Source organism: Entelurus aequoreus, linkage group LG08, assembly GCF_033978785.1.
Source record: "Entelurus aequoreus isolate RoL-2023_Sb linkage group LG08, RoL_Eaeq_v1.1, whole genome shotgun sequence".
Taxonomy (NCBI): domain Eukaryota; kingdom Metazoa; phylum Chordata; class Actinopteri; order Syngnathiformes; family Syngnathidae; genus Entelurus; species Entelurus aequoreus.
The window spans coordinates 16,812,571-16,832,482 of record NC_084738.1 but is presented as its reverse complement, the minus strand read 5'-3'; the positions used below and the strand labels follow the sequence as shown (position 1 = coordinate 16,832,482).

Here is a 19,912-nt window from a genome sequence, read left to right as displayed (position 1 = left end):
GACATATACTATTTGATATGCAGCTCATTTTTATGTGACACTTATTGAAATATCTTGTGTGTAATCATGCACAAAAGTGCACTTATAGCTTGTTTTGAAAATGTCTCTGACAATCTTGCACTTTCTGTTTTGGAAATGACATGAATGTTTGTGCCACTGCTTAATAACTGTTTAATAAATACAGTTTTGCTAAATTGACTTAGTTGTGATTTCCCTCTCTGCATGAAAGTTTAAAATGAGCATATATTAATGCAGTATGAACAAGAATGTTTTAATGTAGACCAGTGGTTCTTAACCTTGTTGGAGGTACCAAACCCCACCAGTTTCATATGCGCATTCACCGAACCCTTCTTTAGTTAAAAATAAAATGTTTTTTTTTTTTTTTCAAATTCAAGACAAAGTTATGTTTTTTGGTAACACTTTAGTATGGGGAACATGTTCTAAGTAACAAAGACTTAATTTAGAGTGTTTTGGACACTAGGGGAACATATTCTAAGTAACAAAGACTTAATTTAGAGTTATTTGGTTAGGGTTAGGGTTAGAGAGTTAGGGTTATAATAAGGCCATGCGAAATAAGGCATTAATAAGTACTTAATAATGACTAGTTAAGAGCCAATATGTTACTAATTTGCATTTTAATAAGCAACTAATTAATGGTGAATATGTTCCCCATACTAAAGTGTTACCATGTTTTTTTACTGGTGCACAAAATGAACCGTGCATGAACATCACCTTGTTCAAACAACAAAACCAACGCAGTGCATAAACTCACAACAAATTACACACCTGCAAATCAGTCTGACTTCTGCTGTTGCCGTATTCGTAATACGCTGATAGGGAGAAGTTTTTATTTACACGATGAGTCGGGTGTGTCTTGACCTCCGCCGAACCCCTGAGCCCGACTCACTGAACCCCTAGGGTTCGATCGAACCCAGGTTAAGAACCACTGATGTAAACACATAGAATCATCCTACTGGTGTGATTATATGCATCAAGTGTTCATTCAAGGCTAAGGCAAAATATCGCGATATATATCGTGTATCGTGACATGGCCCAAAAATATCGAGATATTAATAAAAGGCCATATCGCCCAGCCCTAGTTCAATGTGTAAGTTTTAAGTGTTTGCCTAAAATTATGTTTACAATAAGGTGGTTGACTAGGTATGCAGAAGGTAGACTTTTTTCAGAGAACAAATAAGTAGTGTGTATTAATACATTCATACCCGTGACAAATCTGCTTACCGGAAATTACGGTTTCTGGCATTATTCCAAAAGCTAGCAACAGTGAGCTAATGGTGACAAGCAGCTGACGCAAAATGCAAACTTGAGTCCTACCGGGGTGATGTTTCGCGGCTAAAAATACATTTTATGACAGCGAGAGTATAAAGTTAGTCTATTTCCCAAAGATGAGTGTCTAACTTGAGTGAAATTATATCACCCCCAAGGTTAGCCAGGCTAACTTACCTCGCTGTTGGTTGACGGGAAGGCGAAGCTAAGATAGCCAAACTTAGCACAAGCTCGCATTTAATTACTTATTTGCCTGTTTTTATGTGCCGCTCGCGTCGTTGTTTGGACACCGACCACTGAAGGTTAACGCCGGGAATCTATCCATGGTACTAATATGACACAAAAGTGAGTAAAAACATGCACTTACCATCTCAAGTAGTCAGCTAGCTAGCCCGATGCGCCAGCCCAGTAGTGCAGCAGAACCCCCCCAGACTGCGCCGGCGCGGCTTACGGCGATTGCGCAATTGAAATGAGCACGCTGTATTCACGAAAGACCAGAGCGCGTCCACGTACGATTATTTTCAGAATTTGGCGCGAGCGCGCTTTGATGCGTCACTCCGGCAGAAGACGGGATGATTGCTCGGTGGGCGCCACTGTCTTGGAAGACGCCCTCGCCTGTTGTGATTAATGCTGGATTATGGTCAGTGTGAAACGTCCTTTACTTGCACACATACACTTAAAGTAGGTATAAATGTGACTTACTCGTGGGCGGAGACTTTAAGATAATATGTTTGCTACGTGACGTGTTGACTGTACTTTGACGTGCTAGCGCCGCGGTTAATGTTTTTGAAAACGGCCGCGGCTCAACGTTAGCTTTTGCGCGCTATTTTACTTATTCGGACAATTGTCAAGTTCTTCAACCGAAGCGTTGACATTGAATTCGGTGACGTCATATTGCTACATCATTGTTTTTTGCGCCAATATAAATACAACAGATGCTAGTAGAGTGGTTCTTAACCTGGGTTCGATCGAACCCTAGAGGTTTTTTGATTGATTGAAACTTGTATAAGTAGATTGCACAGTGAAGTACATATTCCGTACAATTGACCACTAAATGGTAACACCCGAATAAGTTTTTCAACTTGTTTAAATCGGGGTCCACTTAAATTGATTCATGATACAAATATATACTATCAGATATATACTATCATCATAATACAGTCATCACACAAGTTAATCATCAGAGTATATACATTGAATTATTTACAATCCGGGGTGTGGGATGGGGAGGGGGGGGGGGGGGTTAGGTTGGTTGTTATCACTTCAGTCATCAACAATTGAGAACAGAGAAATGGACATTGAAACAGTGTAGGTCTGACTTGGTAGGATATGTACAGCAAGTAGTGGACATAGAGAGAGAGAGAGAGGGAGATCAGAAAGCATAAGAAAAAGTATCTACATTTGATTATTTACAATCAGGGGAGAGTGTTACTTTGGGGTTGAAGTTGCCTGGAGGTGTACTTTTATTGCGGTTTTGAAGGAGGATAGAGATGCCCTTTCTTTTACACCTGTTGGGAGCGCATTCCACATTGATGTGGCATAAAAAGAGAATGAGTTAAGACCTTTGTTAGATCGGAATCTGGGTTTAACGTGGTTAGTGGAGCGCCCCTTGGTGTTGCGGTTATGGCGGCCATTTATGTTAAGGAAGTAGTTTGACATGTCCTTCGGTATCAGGGAGGTGTAGCGGATTTTATAGACTAGGCTCAGGTTCGGTGAGTCGGGCTCAGGGGTTCGGCGGAGGTCAAGACACACCCGACTCATTGTGTAAATAAAAACTTTTCCCTATAGGCGTATTACGAATACGGTAACAGCAGAAGTCAGACTGATTTGCAGGTGTGTAATTTGGTGTGAGTTTATGCACTGTGTTGGTTTTGTTGTTTGAACAAGGTGATGTTCATGAATGGTTCATTTTGTGCACCAGTAAAAAAACATAGTAACACTTTAGTATGGGGAACATATTAACCATTAATTAGTTGCTTATTAACATGCAAATTAGTAACATATTGGCTCTTAACTAGTCATTATTAAGTACTTATTAATGCCTTATTCGGCATGGCCTTATTATAACCTTAACTCTCTAAGCCTAACCCTAACCAAATAACTCTAAATTAAGTCTTTGTTACTTAGAATATGTTCCCCTAGTGTCCAAAACACTCTAAATTAAGTCTTTGTTACTTAGAACATGTTCCCCATACTAAAGTGTTACCAAAAAACATATAACTTTGTCTTGAATTTAAAATAAAAACAAAACATTTTATTTTTCACTAAAGAAGGGTTCGGTGAATGCGCATATGAAACTGGTGGGGTTCGGTACCTCCAACAAGGTTAAGAACCACTGTGATTGTATCAATATTCTGAACTTGTCAGTATCAGAAGTGTTTACATGCCTGAAGAGTGCATGTAAACAACCTGTCCAGCATGATGGTTAGGTAGGGCAGTTTTTTTCAACCTTTTCTGAGCCAAGGCACATTTTTTTCATTGAAAAAATTCTGAGGCACACCACCAGCAGAAAACACAAAAAAATGAAACTCTGTAGCCGATATTGACAGTAAAAAGTCGTTCTCGCAATTGTTGGCTTTGAATTCAAACCATAACTAACTATAGCTCTAGTCTCAAATATAATATCACTATAGCTCTTGTCTCAAAGTAGGTGCACTGTCACGACCTGTCATATCACGCCGTAACTTATTTTGAGTTTTTTGGTGTTTTCCTGTGTGTAGTGTATGAGTTATTGTCTTGCGCTCCTATTTTTGTGGCTTTTCCTCTTTTGTTGGTATTTTCCTGTAGCAGTTTCATGTCTTCCTTGAATGCTATTCCCCGCACCTGCTTTGTTTTCGCAATCAAGACTATTTAAGTTGTGCTGACGCAATCCTTCTTTGTGGGGACAATGTGGATTGTCATGTCATGTACGGATGTACTTTGTGGACGCTGTCTGCTCCACACGCTGTAAGTCTTTGCTGTCGTCCAGCATTCTGTTTTTGTTTACTTTGCAGCCAGTTCAGTTTTAGTTTCGTTTTGCTTCAATGCCTTTTCGTAGCGGCACTTGCCTTTTGTTTATTTTTGGTTTAAGTGTTAGATACCTTTTTACCTACACACTGCCTCCCGCATATTGTGATCACGACAAACCATGTTCCAGACATCTACAAAGCAATTAGCTACCTGCTGCCACCTACTGATATGGAAGAATATTACACGGTTACTCTGCCGAGCTCTAGACAGCACAGACACTCAACAACGGCACATTTGCGGATTATAATTACTGCTTTGCACAAAATATTTTTAACCCAATTAGGTGAAATTACATAATCTCCCACGGCACAGCAGACTGTATGTCACGACACACGAGTGTGCCGCGGCACAGTGGTTGAAAAACACAGAGGTAGGGGATATACAAAGGACGTGAAGTGTACTTACTTAAACAGTTCTGTAATGGTGTAATGTAGTGGTTTTACACCAGATAACGACCAGAAGAAAAAAGTTTTTTTGCTCCTGCAATGTAATATACTGTAGTGTTGCTAGGAAGTACTTTCCGGTTTTCATCATGCCTTGCGGTGCTTATTAATGAGGTGTATTTGAAGCACCGTTGCCTCCTGAATGTCCCTCTGTGTGCCCTTTTTGATGATGTGCCTTAGATATCAAGGTGTTTTTTCTGGTTTGTCATTGCATCTTAGTGATGATGCAATAAAGAGTGGTCCCTTACAACAGTTTTTTTCAACCTTTTTTGAGCCAAGTCACATTTTTTGCGTTGAAAAAATCCGGAGGCACACCACCAGCAGAAATAATTAAAAAACGAAACTCGGTTGACAGTAAAAAGTCGTCTTTGCAATTGTTGGATATGACTTTAAAACATAACCAACCATTCATCAATATAGCTCTTGTCTCAAAGTAGGTGTACTGTCATGACCTGTCACATCAGGCTGTGACTTGTTTTCTGTTTATTGCTGTTTTCATGTGTGTAGTGTTTTAGTTCTTGTCTTGCGCTCCTATTTTGGTGGCTTTTTCTCGTTTTTTGGTATTTTCCTGTAGCAGTGTCATGTCTTCCTTTGAGCGATATTTCCCGCATCTACTTTGTTTTAGCAATCAAGAATATTTCGATTGTTTTTATCCTTCTTTGTGGGGACATTGTTGATTGTGATGTCATGTTCGGACGTACATGGTGGACGCCGTCTTTGCTCCACAGTAAGTCTTTGCTGCCGTCCAGCATTCTGTTTTTGTTTACTTTGTAGCCAGTTCAGTATTAGTTTCGTTCTGCATAGCCTTCCCTAAGCTTCAATGCCTTTTCTTAGGAACACTCACCTTTTGTTTATTTTTGGTTTAAGCATTAGACACCTTTTTACCTGCACGCTGCCTCCTGCTGTTTCCGACATCTACAAAGCAATTAGCTACCGGCTGCCACCTACTGATATGGAAGAGTATTACACGGTTACTCTGCCGAGCTCTAGACAGCACCAACACTCAACAACAACACATAATTTGCAGACTATAATTACTGGTTTGCAAAAAATATTTTTAGTAGACTCATTCATTAGAAGCTGTAAATCAGTGGTCCCAAAACCCAGATACAAGGCCGGCTCTAGATCATTTGATGACCCAGGCGAAAGTTGCTCCCCAAACCCCCGGAGAAATGTTTATATGCAGCATTACACAGTTGGTAATTTTTTATTTTACTTTTCAAGACAAACAAATGCAATCTGAAGAAAAAAATTAAGCCATTTAATTAATTAGTTAATTAGATAAGATCATAACACACCACCTACAAATGTAGTGCAAATGGCATGGGGGAAAACATGAGTCATGTTCTCTTAATTTTCTCTCCATTCACTGAATATTTAGTACGCGCTTCTCCTGACACACAACAACACTTCCTCATTCTCTGCCAATCACCTTTAAAGCACGGACGCTGTGTTTGCAAACATGGGAAAAACTAACATCAAATCCAAACCACACGAACATAAAACATTAATACCAGCTGGTCAATACAGTATGAATCGATATAGGGCTGAGCAATTATATGATCGTGATCGTTGACCGCGATTTATTTGAGTTCGATCACGGTGATCAGCTGTTAGTAGGGTTGTAACGGTACACAAAAGTTTAGGTTCTGTACGTACCTCGGTTTAGAGGTCACGGTTCGGTTCATTTTCGGTACAGTAAGAAAACAACAAAATATACATTTTTTGGTTATTTATTTACCAAATTTGTAAACAATGGCTTTATCCTTTTAACATTGGGAACACTATTATAATTATGCCCACGTTAATCAACATTGCCTCAAGTTGTTGCTCAGATTAAATACAATGACAAAACTTTTCTTCTACATATGAAAAATGCAACATTAAACAGTTTCAAGTCAACTCATCATGCTTAATTTATTACAGCATTTGGGAAGCCTGTAGTTGATTTTTATTATGTAAATGTTATATTTTTATCAACATGTGATAGCTGGGACCCTGCCATTCAAAACTAGGCTGCTGCATTAATCTAATGATTAATGTAACTATAGCCGAAAAAATGGTACAATAGCAATAGGAGAGACTATTCATTCCTGAACACCATGGAGTTCATGTAGGCTTAATGATGCAGTTACATTATCATATCAACTATCAGAGACAGAAACTCTTCATAATGTCCTTTTTTGCTGCTTCAACACAGAAAAAGTTGAAGTGAAATAACAGACAGACAGGGCTTTGCTGTCCGTAACACACACACGCACACACACACACACACTACAAAATGAGCTAACGTTACGCTAAAAGCGAATTATCCTTCACCTCAAGCCAGGACTGCGAGCGAGCTGAACTGCCTTTTATACTTCTAGAAGGTCAACGGGCTCATAGTGATGTTACTAGTAGTTGACTGGGAGGTGTTTATTATAATTTGGGAAGAGTCCGCTGCCTGATGCTTACCTGCTAAACGCTAAGCACTGACTACATGCGCTCTGAATACGCACTGCTGATTGACTGTTACTGCTCTGTTTGTAACCAATCATATGTTTGTGTGGGTGGGACAATGCTGGGTGCTGTGTAGAGTACTGACAGAGGCAGAAGGAAGCGGAGGCGGCTACTTAATATGTTCGTGTGGAAACTCGTTCGGTACACCTCCGAACCGAACCGAAACCCCCGTACCGAAACGGTTCAATACAAATACACGTACCGTTACACCCCTAGCTGTTAGCATATTTCCTCGATCAAACATGGCGGAAATGTCTTTTCAAAGTCACCACAGTAGGGAAGCAACAATGCTTGGTATAATCTTGCACGGAATAATCCACCTTTATTGACCGTGATCCTCTGTGTGAAAGTGTGTCCGTGTGCACGAACATCACGTTCCACCGTTGCAAAAGTCGACGTAATTAATTTTAATTACACAGCTGAATGTGCGAACCAAAAGAACAAAATGAAGAAATATGACTAATATTAGCATGGAAATTGAAACACAACATTTAAAAGGAGCAGCGACTTCAGTTTCACTATCTGCTGCAGCTCCCCAGTAATCCTGCCCCGAATGCAGACTTGCAGGCACTCCGAGAACATCTATATGACTGTATTGGTCCCGACTGGGAGAATTAACTCACCCACTAATTTAATCTGTAAAGGCATTTTTATATATCAATATTTTTCAATCAGACTTTTTGTTTAAGTGTCTGCAAACATTCCACTTCTCTGATATAACATGTACTAAAAGAAAGGTGTCCCTGCTGTTGGAGTAACAGGCACAATAGTACCCGTATACCGGTATAAAAGAAAAAGTCTGCAGACACTTTGTGTTCTTTTTGTTTGTTTGTGGATAACAAACTTTTTTTTCCTGACATTATCATTAAACTTGTTTTATGTGTTTGTACATATTATTTTACAGCACTTAAATTTAAATCTGCACTTTAATGTATTTTCATTCAATATAAGATACAAAATTTGAATTTTAAAAACTCCACAATGTGGGTCACTGCTTGTTGTTTGCCAAAGCACTGGTGAAAAGCACTGATGTGTACAAGTAATTAAAGAATACAAATAATAATAAACCGTTTGAAAGTGTTGTTTACTAAATGTTAACTTGAAATAAAATTATTTTAGTATTCACTACAGCAATCGTACTTAAATAATACTTCCATCGATCCATCCATTCATCCATTTTTCCGCCACTTATCCAAGCCCGGGTCGCGGGGGCAGCAGTCTAAGCAGAGATGCCCAGACCTCCGTGTGCCCGGCCACCTCCTCTTGTTCCACAGTGGGGGATTCCGAGGCGTTCCCAGGCCAGCTGTGAGACATAGTCCCTCTAACATGTCCTAGGTCTGTCCCAAGGACTCCCCCCAGCAGGACATACCCGAAACACTTCACCAGGGAGGCGTCCAGGAGGCTCCTCTCGACGTGTGTCTCCCGTATGACCGAGCTCTTCACCCTATCTTTGAGGGTGATCCCAGACATCCTGCGGAGGAAACTAATTTCTGCCACTTGTATTCGTGACCTTGTCCTTTCGGTCATTACCCAAAGCTTGTGACCATAGGTGAGGGTAGGAACAGAGACTGACCAGTAAATCAAGAGCTTTACCTTCTGGCTCGGCTGCTTCTTCACCACAACAGACCGGTACAATGACTGCATCACTGCAGTCACTGCACCAATCTGTCTGTCAATCTCTCGTTCCATTCTTCCCTCACTCGTGAACAAGACCCCGAGATACTTGAACTCCTCCACTTGAGGCAGAACTTCGCTCTGGACCCGAGGGGTGCAGTCCACCCTTTTACGACTGAGAACCATGGCCTCAGATTTGGAGGTGCTGATCCTCATCCCAGCAGCTTCACACTCGGCTGAAAACGGCCCCAGTAGACGCTGAAGGTCCCAGCCTGTTAAAGCCACCAGGACCACGTCATCTTCAAAAAGCAGAGATTCGATCCTCTGGCCACCAAACTGGAAACCCTCCACACTCTGACTGCGCCTAGAAATTCTGTCCATAAAGATAATGAACAGGACCGGTGACAAAGGGCAGCCCTGACGGAGTCCAACATCCACTGGGAGCATGTCTGACGTACTACCGGCAATGCGAACCAGACTCCTGCTCCGCTTGTACAGGGACCGTATGGCCCGTAGCAACGGACCCTGGACTCTGTGCTTCTGGAGCACCCCCCTCAGGACACAGCGCAGTACACGATCAAATGCCTTTTCCAAATCCACAAAATACGTGGACTGGCTGAGAAAACTCCCATGCCCACTCCAGTACCCTAGCGAGGGTATACATCTGGTCCTGTGTTCCACGACCAGATTTTTGAAATTACAATAATACTTAATAAACAGAATAGCTTTGAGAGGAAAAGAGCCTTTTCTCTTGACCCCCACAAAATGTACCATAAAAGAAGCAGAACCGTGGCCCTAAAACCAGGTACGGACCGTAGGGTGGGTTACCTGTTCTGTTGCACCTCTGTTAAACAGCTGTTGGCATATGTCACCTCAATCAAACAGGAGGAAAGTAGTAAACAGTAAGGATGCAGTACTGGGTATAATCCTGCATGATACAATCCGCTTTAATAAAAATTAAAAAAAATGGTGATATTAGTCAAGATCGGATGATATGAATATATTAATTGTGATCTTCTTTTTTTTTTTTTTTGCAATAGCGCTCAGCCCTAGGTTAAGACACGATGTGCCTGTCTTCTTGTTAAGCTTGTGAAGTCTTGCTAGTCGCACCGAAGACGCCAGTGGACCAAATGCGGCTGGCGGGCCGTAGTTTTGACACTCCTGCACGAGACGCACTATCTGTTATATCTTTGGTACATGGGACAATGCACATTAATGACCATATAAAATGTAAATGATGTACCAGATTGTAGTGAAAGGCTAATTTCCACTGCAGGCCCATGAAAAGTTTATGTTAGACAGCACCAACATCAGACAAACAGTATAATAAAACACAGATATAGTAATACAAATTAAATAAATTGGATACCCTTATAAAACAGTAGGTTGGTGCATGACCTCAGCTCAGGACATATCATGAATAAAGTCACTGCAGGTGTTATTCTGCACAGATAAATTATATAGTGTTAAAGTGCAAGTGTTGCATATAAGAAGTAGGCTGAAAGAAAATGCACATCTCCCTTGCCCTAGTCAATTAAAGTGCTGTGCTGTTTACTGTGTTGTCAACTTGTCCAACATACTTGTTAATAAATATGACACTGGATGGAGCCAGTGTATCACCAGTGGTACTCAAACCACAGTTTGAAAATCAATTTTGTAATTAATTCTCTTTAATCATTGATTGTGTTTCCCAGGGTTTTTCTGCTCAGTAACATTTGTGTGTGTGTCGTCTGTGACAGATTACTGCCTGCAAAGAAAGCAGCTGAAGGATACAATGTCGGTGACAGTGGAGACAACAGTGTCCAGCGTACTCCCACTCCCAACCCACTTCGCCCAGGCCGAGCAGTCCTTCTCCTTAAAAAAGCGCCGCCTGCCCTTCTCCTCCTCATCGACGTCCAATTCGTCCATATCATCCCCTGCTCACTGTCCTCAGATGCTACCACTGTCTAAAGAATGCCCTTTTGTGAGACATGTGTTCCCCCAGAAAATGACCCCCTGGACGCCGCTGTCCTCCTCTCTCAGCCAGTCGCCTCCCCCGGAGTCTGTGTATGACCCCAAAAAGCAGCAGTCATATTTTAATCAGTGCTTCACTACTTTGGGCATGCTTGGAAGGGGTTCTTTTGGTGAAGTCTTCAAGGTGAGGTTTGGTAGAAAATCTAGCATCGTCATAGCTGTCAGACACTAATGTTCTGTTTTGTTGTTTCAAGGTGCAAAGCCTCCAGGACGGATGCCAGTATGCTGTGAAACGCTCTGTCAATCGCTTCAGAGGCAGCAAAGACAGGAACCGCAGGGTAAAGGAGGCAAGGGACCACGAATGCCTCTGTCCACACCCTCACATCCTCAACTTGGTGGCAGCTTGGGAGGAGAGTGAACGGCTGTACATCCAGACAGAACTGTGTCGCAACAGTTTGCTGCTTCATGCTGAAAATCAGCCCCCCTGCCTGGGTAAGCGCCATAATGCAATGGGATGTATAGGGTTGGCTGCTGGGCATCAAGCATCGGACATCTATCTTTATATCTTCATACACTGTGTGAAGGCGCTCCCCTAAGTCAATAATCCTCTATTACGGAAAATAAACAAACATTTTTACACGTATCATTATCACTGGGGGACACAGAATAATCACAAGCAGGACTAGGCAAGCTAATAGTTAAACTAGCCGCTAAACTAGCTTGAAACAACACAAAAAATAAGTGCTTAGTTACAACAGAAAATAAGCAGCTATTAACAGCAAATTAACAGGTAGATTATTAAGAATCAGAAAGCGGATAATATAACAACTGTTGGGCACCTTTGTTACTGTTTAGCAGGAACTGCCAGGCATACCTATAAGAAGAAGACGAATCGATCCATAAATTGGTAGTGTTGATACCAAGAGTAGTATCAGTATATGATAAACACTGGAGTGATTAGATTGATATTTTTACTATTTCAAAATATTTTTGTTGTTGACATGTATAGGCTCCAGCACCCCCGCGACCCCGAACGGGACAAGCGGTAGAAAATGGATGGATGTTTACAAATTTATGGAATAAAGCCTTAGACACAGGAGAATATTGAGGGTCAAAACCAAAGGATTTAAATGAGTATGGATTTGTGCTTAGTGCTTACTGTGCAGTGTTTCCCATAAATTGCCAAGATACCTGTGGCGGTGGGGGCGTGGCTATGGGCATGGTCACCATGACATCGTCGAGTAATTTGCATAATTTACTACAATGATTTGATTTTCTCTAAAAAGGCTCAAAAAATGTATACTTACTAATTAATAATAACAGTTTTGTTTTAAACGTCCACCATCCATCCATTTTACAATTTAATTACAACACTTTATGTACATATTTATATACAGATTTGAACAATAAGTTATTCACTGAAATATATTTATTAATTGTGGTTCTTACAAAAAATATATCTTATAAAATATAAAAGCTAAAATGTCTCAAAGCTCTGCCCCTTTAATTAGTGCATACTAAATAATTTAACTTTAGCCTACTACTACAACCATATTATTTACCAGCAACATAAAGTGAAACAGAGGCAGAGGTGTCCTGCCACAGTCAGTAACAAATAAACAGAAAATAGTAGTGGTGGTAGATAGACACAGAGCTTCATCAAACATCTGATCCACTGAACAAAGAGCTCCAAAAATCTTGAACTTTAGACTGCCATCAGTTTTACTCCCTACACTTAACCATGTGTTTCCTACTTCCTGCAGACTTTGCACCCTTTGTACACATGTTGTGTTTCTAATATAAATACATTTAATAAAGTCAAATACAAATAAGGCAAGAATCCTACACTTCTCTTTTGTAAAGTAAATCTGAACAGCCGATATGGGCATCTACATCAACTATATGATTTGCCTGAGAAGCTGGAGAGGACAAAAAAAAAAAAAATTTTTTTTATATTATTTGTGGCGGACGTAATTCTTTCGTGGCAGGCCGCCACAAATAAATGAATGTGTGGGAAACCCTGCTGTGTACTATTGACTTTATTTTGCTCTATGAGTTGTATGGAATAAAATAAAATAAGAAAGTAGTTTAAATATCATGTTGATATTAGGGCTGGACAACAAATCAAATTTTAATCTGGATTATGGCTTCTCACAATTAAGAAAATATAATAATCGAATAAAAATATGAATGGGCTGTGCAACATGCATGCAAATTTCAGGGCGTGTGACGGTGAAACAGATGAGGAGCGAATTAGTGAAAAAAAGAGCATGTTTACGAGAAGTTTGAGATCTCACCATGTTTGGTATTTTTTATTTGACACAGCGCTAGTATGCCTAATCAATAATCACTGAACTCAACAAAAATATTAGTCATATGTTTTCCGTGTTCACATGATCGCAAATGGAGTCACATAATTGGCCAATAAAACTTAATCCGCTGATAAACGCAAAATAATATCAGGGAATTTGACATAAAAGTGAGTAAAATGTTTTCATTGTGATGAGAAGAAACATATGTTTGGGAAAATAATGTTTCCGGTAGCGCTCATTTAACCCCGACACACTCAACTGCCCCGTCCTGAACCTAACAATCAATGTCGAGACGGCCACTTGAAACAACATCGAAACTACTACAAAAACGATCCATACACCCACAACACATGACATCTGCTTGTGTTGTCAACGACATCATCAATGTAACTATAATGTAAAAACAGTGGTCGCAACTTGAGAGGCGCTCTCTCTTTTTTTTTTAACAGCCTCAAGTGAGTCGCCTCTTTACTCGTCAAGCTGAGAACGGCACAGCACAGCACACTTCCACCCTTTACAATAATAGTGCAGTGTGCCATATCTGGTCTGACTGCTCTAACAAAACTAAGGTTTCAAAAAAGTACATTGCACAGGCATAATGTACTTAAAGCACTTATTCAAACATTCACGCAATTAATATGATTTGACCTAAAATACTGGTCAAAATTGTCCAAAGGTGTATTGCACCAATAAATGTGAGAATTTTTGCATTTAATTAAAGCAGCACTAAGTAACTTTTCAGCCTTCATAAAATATTTTTATAACTTTTGGGATGATACATGGACTTACAACTAGTTGACTGACACCTCTGTCATGGCTTGAGGGGGTCTGTATCACTTTTTCTGGCACTAAGCAACTTTGAGGAGGGTGGCAGGAACCCTGCCACACAAAAAACTACAAATGTGCTGACTTCCTTTACGGCCTACGTCACTCCCCCATTCATTAAAAAGATGGAAGTCGATGCCAACGCCTACGTGCCGCCAGAAAACTAAAAGAAGAAGAACGCCTTTGTGCAATTACTGCTATAATGGCAGAAGCTACAAAACAACCAAAGAAACGAAAAGTTTAATCTAAGGAGACGAGGAAAAAAAAAGGGATGTATTGTCTAATAAAAAAGGCTTTCACTCGCTGGCGTAAGCTCAAAGACGAGGGATTTTCGACCGACGCTGCCTTGGCTCTGTTCCTGCTGAACTAGTAAGTGACTTTCGATGCTCAAATCAAAATGATAAAGCTAATGTTAACTATCACACATTTGCGTGGTAGCAATAAGTAGTCACCAGATTGATAGTTTGCAGTACTAGTGTCAATAGTACTTGCCATTAAAAAATGACAGTTATTACATGTGATCGGTATTGGACAATATCACTCATTGATGATCGGATTCGGCAGCATTAAAACCCTGACCAGCACAACCCTATCTCTAACACATAAACAACAGGATACTGTATGTGTAAAAGGTATATTTTCTGAGGTTTTAAAAAAATTAAGTGAAGATTTTGTGAAAGTACTCTTGTGGAAATAAACTTCATGACATTTACATACAAGTTTAAATAATTGATACAGTATTTATACACTGGTTGAAAACAGCCTCGTCAGAAATTCAGAGTAAATTCTTGACCCTGCCTATTAAAATAATCGGAACTGGAATTGAAATGAGGAACTGGAATCATAATCGGAATCGGTTATGATAATATGGTTTTCCCTTGAATAATCTACTCTTTCATCAACAATATTAAAATAAAGCAGCATTATTTCTTTATTATTAATCTTTTCTATTTTTTTCAAATATAATCGTTTTTATTATTGAGAAGCAGTATTAATTAAGTGTGTCCCGATCTGATATTGATATCTGATTCCCTTCTGAAATCAACAAAAAAACAGTATCGAATGATACCAGCTTGCATCTAAAATCTCCGCTATAAACTCCGATACGAGCAGTCCTGCAGCGCAATTAACATATAAATGTTACACAAAGTTGGGGTTATCTTGTATTTTTGTCGTCATTTACAAAATGTAAACCTGGTAGGCTATAGGCTACAAGGAGTTACAGCTATTACTGCCTATTAAAATAATCGGAACTGGAATTGAAATGAGGAACTGGAATCATGACCGGAATCGTCCAAATTTAAACAATGCCCAACCCTAGTTATGTGCAGCATAAATTATATTTGTACGCTTATGTTGATGCCGCTCGAATTGGGGGCTGGGTATTTAATCTAAATTTTAATACATTTAATTCAACAATATTCATTTAACAATTTCATAACATTGCAACCGGTCACCCTGGAAGTGGGGTCCCTGACTCCCTACATCTGCCATCCCTTCTCAAGCATTATTCTTTTTCACCATCTTGGTTTTTTTTCTTTTCCTTGCCCAGGTGTGGGTGTAGAACAGGGGATGACTTTGTGAATCCCTTTGAGGCACTTGTGATTAAGGGCTGTATAAATAAAATTTGATTGATTGATTGATTGACTGGCTGACTGTCGGCATATACTTGTCAACATAACCGAAACTAGCCATGACTTGCACATTGACTAGAGACTTTGGCCAGAGACATAAGTAGAACGAGCAATGATAAATTATTATTTTGACTACGATAGTTTGTTGACATCAATTTTTCTTCATATAGACAGGTTGTTGACATAAGCAGGACCGACTTATGCGGGTTCCGATGTATGTACCGTAAATGCTCAAATGTAACGTTTTCTATAATCGGCAGGTGCGTGGTCTCTCTAAGTAAATTACTGTCGGGGTCAAAAAACATTGTGTCTGTCGGAAACTTCCTGATTGTAGTCTTTTTGAACGCCACAAGATAAAATTCATCTTTCAAATTGTCGCCTGTGTTGGTTTAAGTTGATCTTTATGTCCTGTTGTTTGACACAGATGAGAACACAGCATGGTCCTACCTGTGTGACCTTCTCTCAGCGCTGGACCACCTGCACTCTCACGGTTTTGTTCATCTAGACCTCAAGCCTGCCAACGTCCTCATCACGGACTCGGGGCGTCTCAAGTTGGGGGACTTTGGGCTTCTGCTGGAAGTCAAGGGGAACAGCTCAGATCGATTGTCGGAGAAGGCGAGAGAAGTCGACCAAGGAGGAGATCCCAGGTACATGGCGCCTGAGCTGCTGCGGGATGAGTATGGACCTGCTGCAGATGTTTTCAGGTACAACAGCCGTCAATGACTAAAAATTAAGTCCTACTTTTGTTAAATTAATGTGTTCCTACTGTCGCTGTAACACTCTCTTTTAGTTTGGGTGTTTCCATTCTGGAGCTCGCATGCAATGTTGAGGTTCCCAATGGTGGTGAGGGCTGGCAGCAACTCAGACAAGGGCGCCTCCCTCAGGTCACAAAGGGTAAGTGTGTTTATGAGAACTGATATTAGAAATGGGCAAGACTTTGTAAAATATAGCATGTATTGCTGTAGCTAAGGATGTAATGATATGAAAATGTCATATCACTGTTATAGGTAAAATTGCATAAATCAATTTTGCAACATGACTAGCTTTAAAATATAAAAATATTTTCTTAAAAATTTGTATTTGTCATTTTCAAGCTGCTGCATCTAAATTCCTCAGGTGCTCCTCACACACTTTTGTCATTTGGTACCACAATCCAACAAAAGATGACCTGAGACCCCCAAATTGTGTCACCTCTGCCTAGTGCATCATGTTTATTTATATCTGCATGGTTTTGTAGCAAAAAATCCTATCCTCTAACTCTCACATCTGCTTCTTGGTTCATAGCAATGTTCCCTCTAATTTTTCATGTGTGTGAGCAAATGCAAAAACTCCTTGAGCATTCAGTGGAGCCCATGTGAGCAACATCAGATGTGCACACTGTGGCTACACCAGCAGCACACCTGTCCCAAACCTGACTAAATAACAAGTTCAATCTCCATCCAACCATCCATTTTCTACCGCTTGTCCCTTTCGGGGTCGCTGGAGGCTATCTCAGCTGCATTCAGGCGGAAGGCGGGGTACACCCTGGACAAGTCCCCACCTCATCGCAGTGCCAACACAGATAGACAGACAACATTCTCTTATTATTATAATCAAATGACAGCAGCCATTTCCATTTCTAATATAAGTGTTTAGGCCAACTTACAATGACAATAACAAAAAGTATTGTTTTTCATGAACTGTGTACTTGTATTGTTTGTCTGGGTCAGGGGTCGGCAACCCGCGGCTCCGGAGCCGCATGCGGCTCTTTGACCACTCTGATGCGGCTCAGAAATGTGTTTTTCATTCTTTTTTGGTGTGGGTTCAAAGTGTGGTGCATATTTGTAACATAACAGTGTTAAAGTTGTTTTATACGGCTATACCGTCAGTGTAAGCTGTGTGGCTGCTGAGCTAGTACGCCTTGCTGTCACTTACGTGAGCAAGCTGAAACTGCATTCTACATGTGGTCGAACAGGTACACTGTTCGGGCAGGCTGTAGAGGGCGTCAAAAGCAGTGCCATCACGCCCTGATATTCGGGAGTCTCCCGGAAAAAATGAGAGGGTTGGCAAGTATGACGCGATCAAGCGCCATTCATTCAAAACTCGCGGGCCGCACTAACATCAAATTTCCACAATAAAGTGTGTGCCGGTGCGTGTGTCTGAGACCCCTGGTTAACATAGCACAAAGCATTTAAGCTTTGTATGCGGTGTTTTTCATTTTAAATTAAAAAACATTTTTTGTGGCTCCCATTATTTTCTTTAATTTGTGAAACTTGCCAAAATGGCTCTTTGAGTGGTAAAGGTTGCCGACCCCTGGTCTGGGTGGAGGTCCTGCTTTGGAAATAATTTGTACCCTTTCAGACATTGCATTTAGTTCCCATTAAAACATTCACATGTTGCACAATGAGAAGTAAGCAGGGGATCATGTGTATTCCTGCAACTTCCTGTTTGTAAAAAATATATTTTTATTAGAATTTATTTAATATACTAACAGCATTTCATGATTAATATTTATAAATTAAGATTCCTAATAAATGACACTAGAAGAAGCACACATAGTGTAACGACCTGGAATGACACTTTATGTGGTGTTGGAGTTGTCCGACTTTTTGTGTGGCTGTAAACGCATCACTGGCTAAGTGCCATATGTGCATGTGTTGGCGCAAATGAGAAAGAGCGAGCGGCTGCTGTTGATATAACAAAGTTGCTTTTGGTCTGGTTTGTACTGCAGAAAATGACCAGTTTTTCTAGATATAATTTTTTTACTAATGTTTTGGTGATGTGTTTATGGCCGACAATAAAGAGTTTTGCTCAGTAAAGTGATAGATGGAATTAATTTCCTCAAAGCGTCTCGACAGACGTTACAATATTTGAACAATGATGACGAAAACTGTTTTCTCTGTCGTGTCCGTGTGTCGAAAATTGTTATGCGCTTATTTTTTTATTTGATTTTGTGCTTGGCATAGATTTGCCGTGCGCAGAGGACGCTTGAGCAGTGCGCAATTGCACAGGCGCGCACCTTAGAGGGAACGTTGGTTCATAGGTATTGCCATAATGTATTGTAAATAACCCATTATATTCAACAATTTTAAAAACTATATGGCATAATTTTTGTTATCAGATTTGAACCAAGTTTGTGCCATAAGCTTGGTTGGAAGCTGAAAAGCCTAAATCAAGTGATTTAGGCTTCCATATTCAAAATGTTCATCACATAGAGTTGTAGTTCATTATTAAATGTAGTTCCATTTGTACGTGCAGAGCTTTCAGCAGACCTCCAGAGTGTTCTCCAGATGATGCTAGCTCCGGAACCCTCTGACAGGCCTACGGTGTCTCAGCTTCTCGCCCTCCCCTCAGTGAGGAAACGCAGGTGGAAGAGACGCCTTTATCTGACGTTTGCCGAAACCGTGCAGAATTTGGGGCTCTTCTGCCAGGTAATTTGTCATCACAGTCTCTTAGTAGGATTAGATTAGTCTTTTAATTGTCTCTTTTGGTTTGGTTGTAGCTGCTGATTAGCTTTGGCCGAAGACTTTTCTTCTCCCTTCATTTGCCGTTCCTCTTCGGGTGGAGCAAGCCGGCGCCCTGCACTCCTCCCAAAGAGCATTGGGACAAGGAGGTAATGCTGCTCCTCAGCGCTGCCCACTCCGACAGCTCAGATGACGACGCCGTGTTCCCGATAGAACCCGTAGGACCGGAGCTTTCCCCCACATTTTCACACAGGTGAGGCGGTCCACACCTCGTTTTTTTTTCTCTTCTTTGTGCCAAGATTAGTTTGTTGAACTCATCACAATTTTCCTCCTGCAGGATGAAAAGCACATCCACTCTTCTCCCCCGTTTCCCAGGACTAGATCATCTAAGTCCACCCCAGACCCCGAGTCGCCTGAGTCCCTTTGAGTGGGCTCACTGTAACGGTGCACACACCAGCATCCACTCCACTGACTGCCACACAATGACGCCTTCTTACAGCCCCTGTCTGTCAGACACGCACATTTCCTCAAGGCAGATCAGGCGTTCCTCACAAAGGCGAGATCGCAAGTGGATCTGCTCAGAAGACGATCCGTCACGAGCCAGCTTTAAACCAAAGAACCTTCTGTGTTTCTTTGAGGAAACCAACACGGAGGGACAGCCGTGACTTCTAAAGACTCTGTACTTAGGGAGTGCAATTGGACCTATTAAGTTCACTTCTTGCTGCTTCTTTTAGGAAATCTTTCTTTTTTTTCTTCTTAAAAGCATGCTTTGTGTTTCTATGAGTGCAATAACACACTAGTCAAGATGTGTTTCATGAGTGATATTTGAGTTCACCTCTAAAAAATAAACTGTTGTTAATGTTAAGCAAACTTGGACACATGTTGGATGTGTT

The 19,912-nt window shown here is 40.7% G+C and overlaps 2 protein-coding genes across 4 annotated transcripts in view; one reads left to right on the top strand and one right to left on the bottom strand.

Annotated features, from left to right (window-relative positions):
• LOC133655496 (elongin-B-like) overlaps positions 1–1,832 on the bottom strand; it is a 25,578-nt gene extending 23,746 nt beyond the window's left edge. Inside the window, exon 1 of one of the 2 annotated variants that reach the window (XM_062055723.1) lies at positions 1,655–1,832. In XM_062055723.1, the coding sequence (XP_061911707.1) occupies positions 1,655–1,657 (3 nt within the window). In that variant the 5' untranslated portion in view covers positions 1,658–1,832. Of the gene's footprint in view, positions 1–1,464; positions 1,540–1,654 lie in introns of those variants that run through there. The other variant, XM_062055722.1, reaches the window with a different exon arrangement.
• On the top strand, positions 1,328–19,912 carry pkmyt1 (protein kinase, membrane associated tyrosine/threonine 1). 2 transcript variants are annotated; one of them, XM_062055721.1, is made up of 8 exons: positions 1,328–1,632; positions 10,592–10,989; positions 11,060–11,297; positions 16,001–16,280; positions 16,367–16,470; positions 18,814–18,986; positions 19,058–19,272; positions 19,357–19,912. In XM_062055721.1, the coding sequence occupies exons 2-8, from the start codon at positions 10,627–10,629 to the stop codon at positions 19,682–19,684; spliced, it is 1,701 nt and encodes a 566-aa protein (XP_061911705.1). In that variant the 5' UTR covers positions 1,328–1,632; positions 10,592–10,626; the 3' UTR covers positions 19,685–19,912. The 2 variants fall into 2 exon arrangements, with proteins under 2 accessions (XP_061911705.1, XP_061911704.1); XM_062055720.1 differs by lacking the exon at positions 1,328–1,632 and adding an exon at positions 1,774–1,927 and having other exon boundaries at positions 19,357–19,911.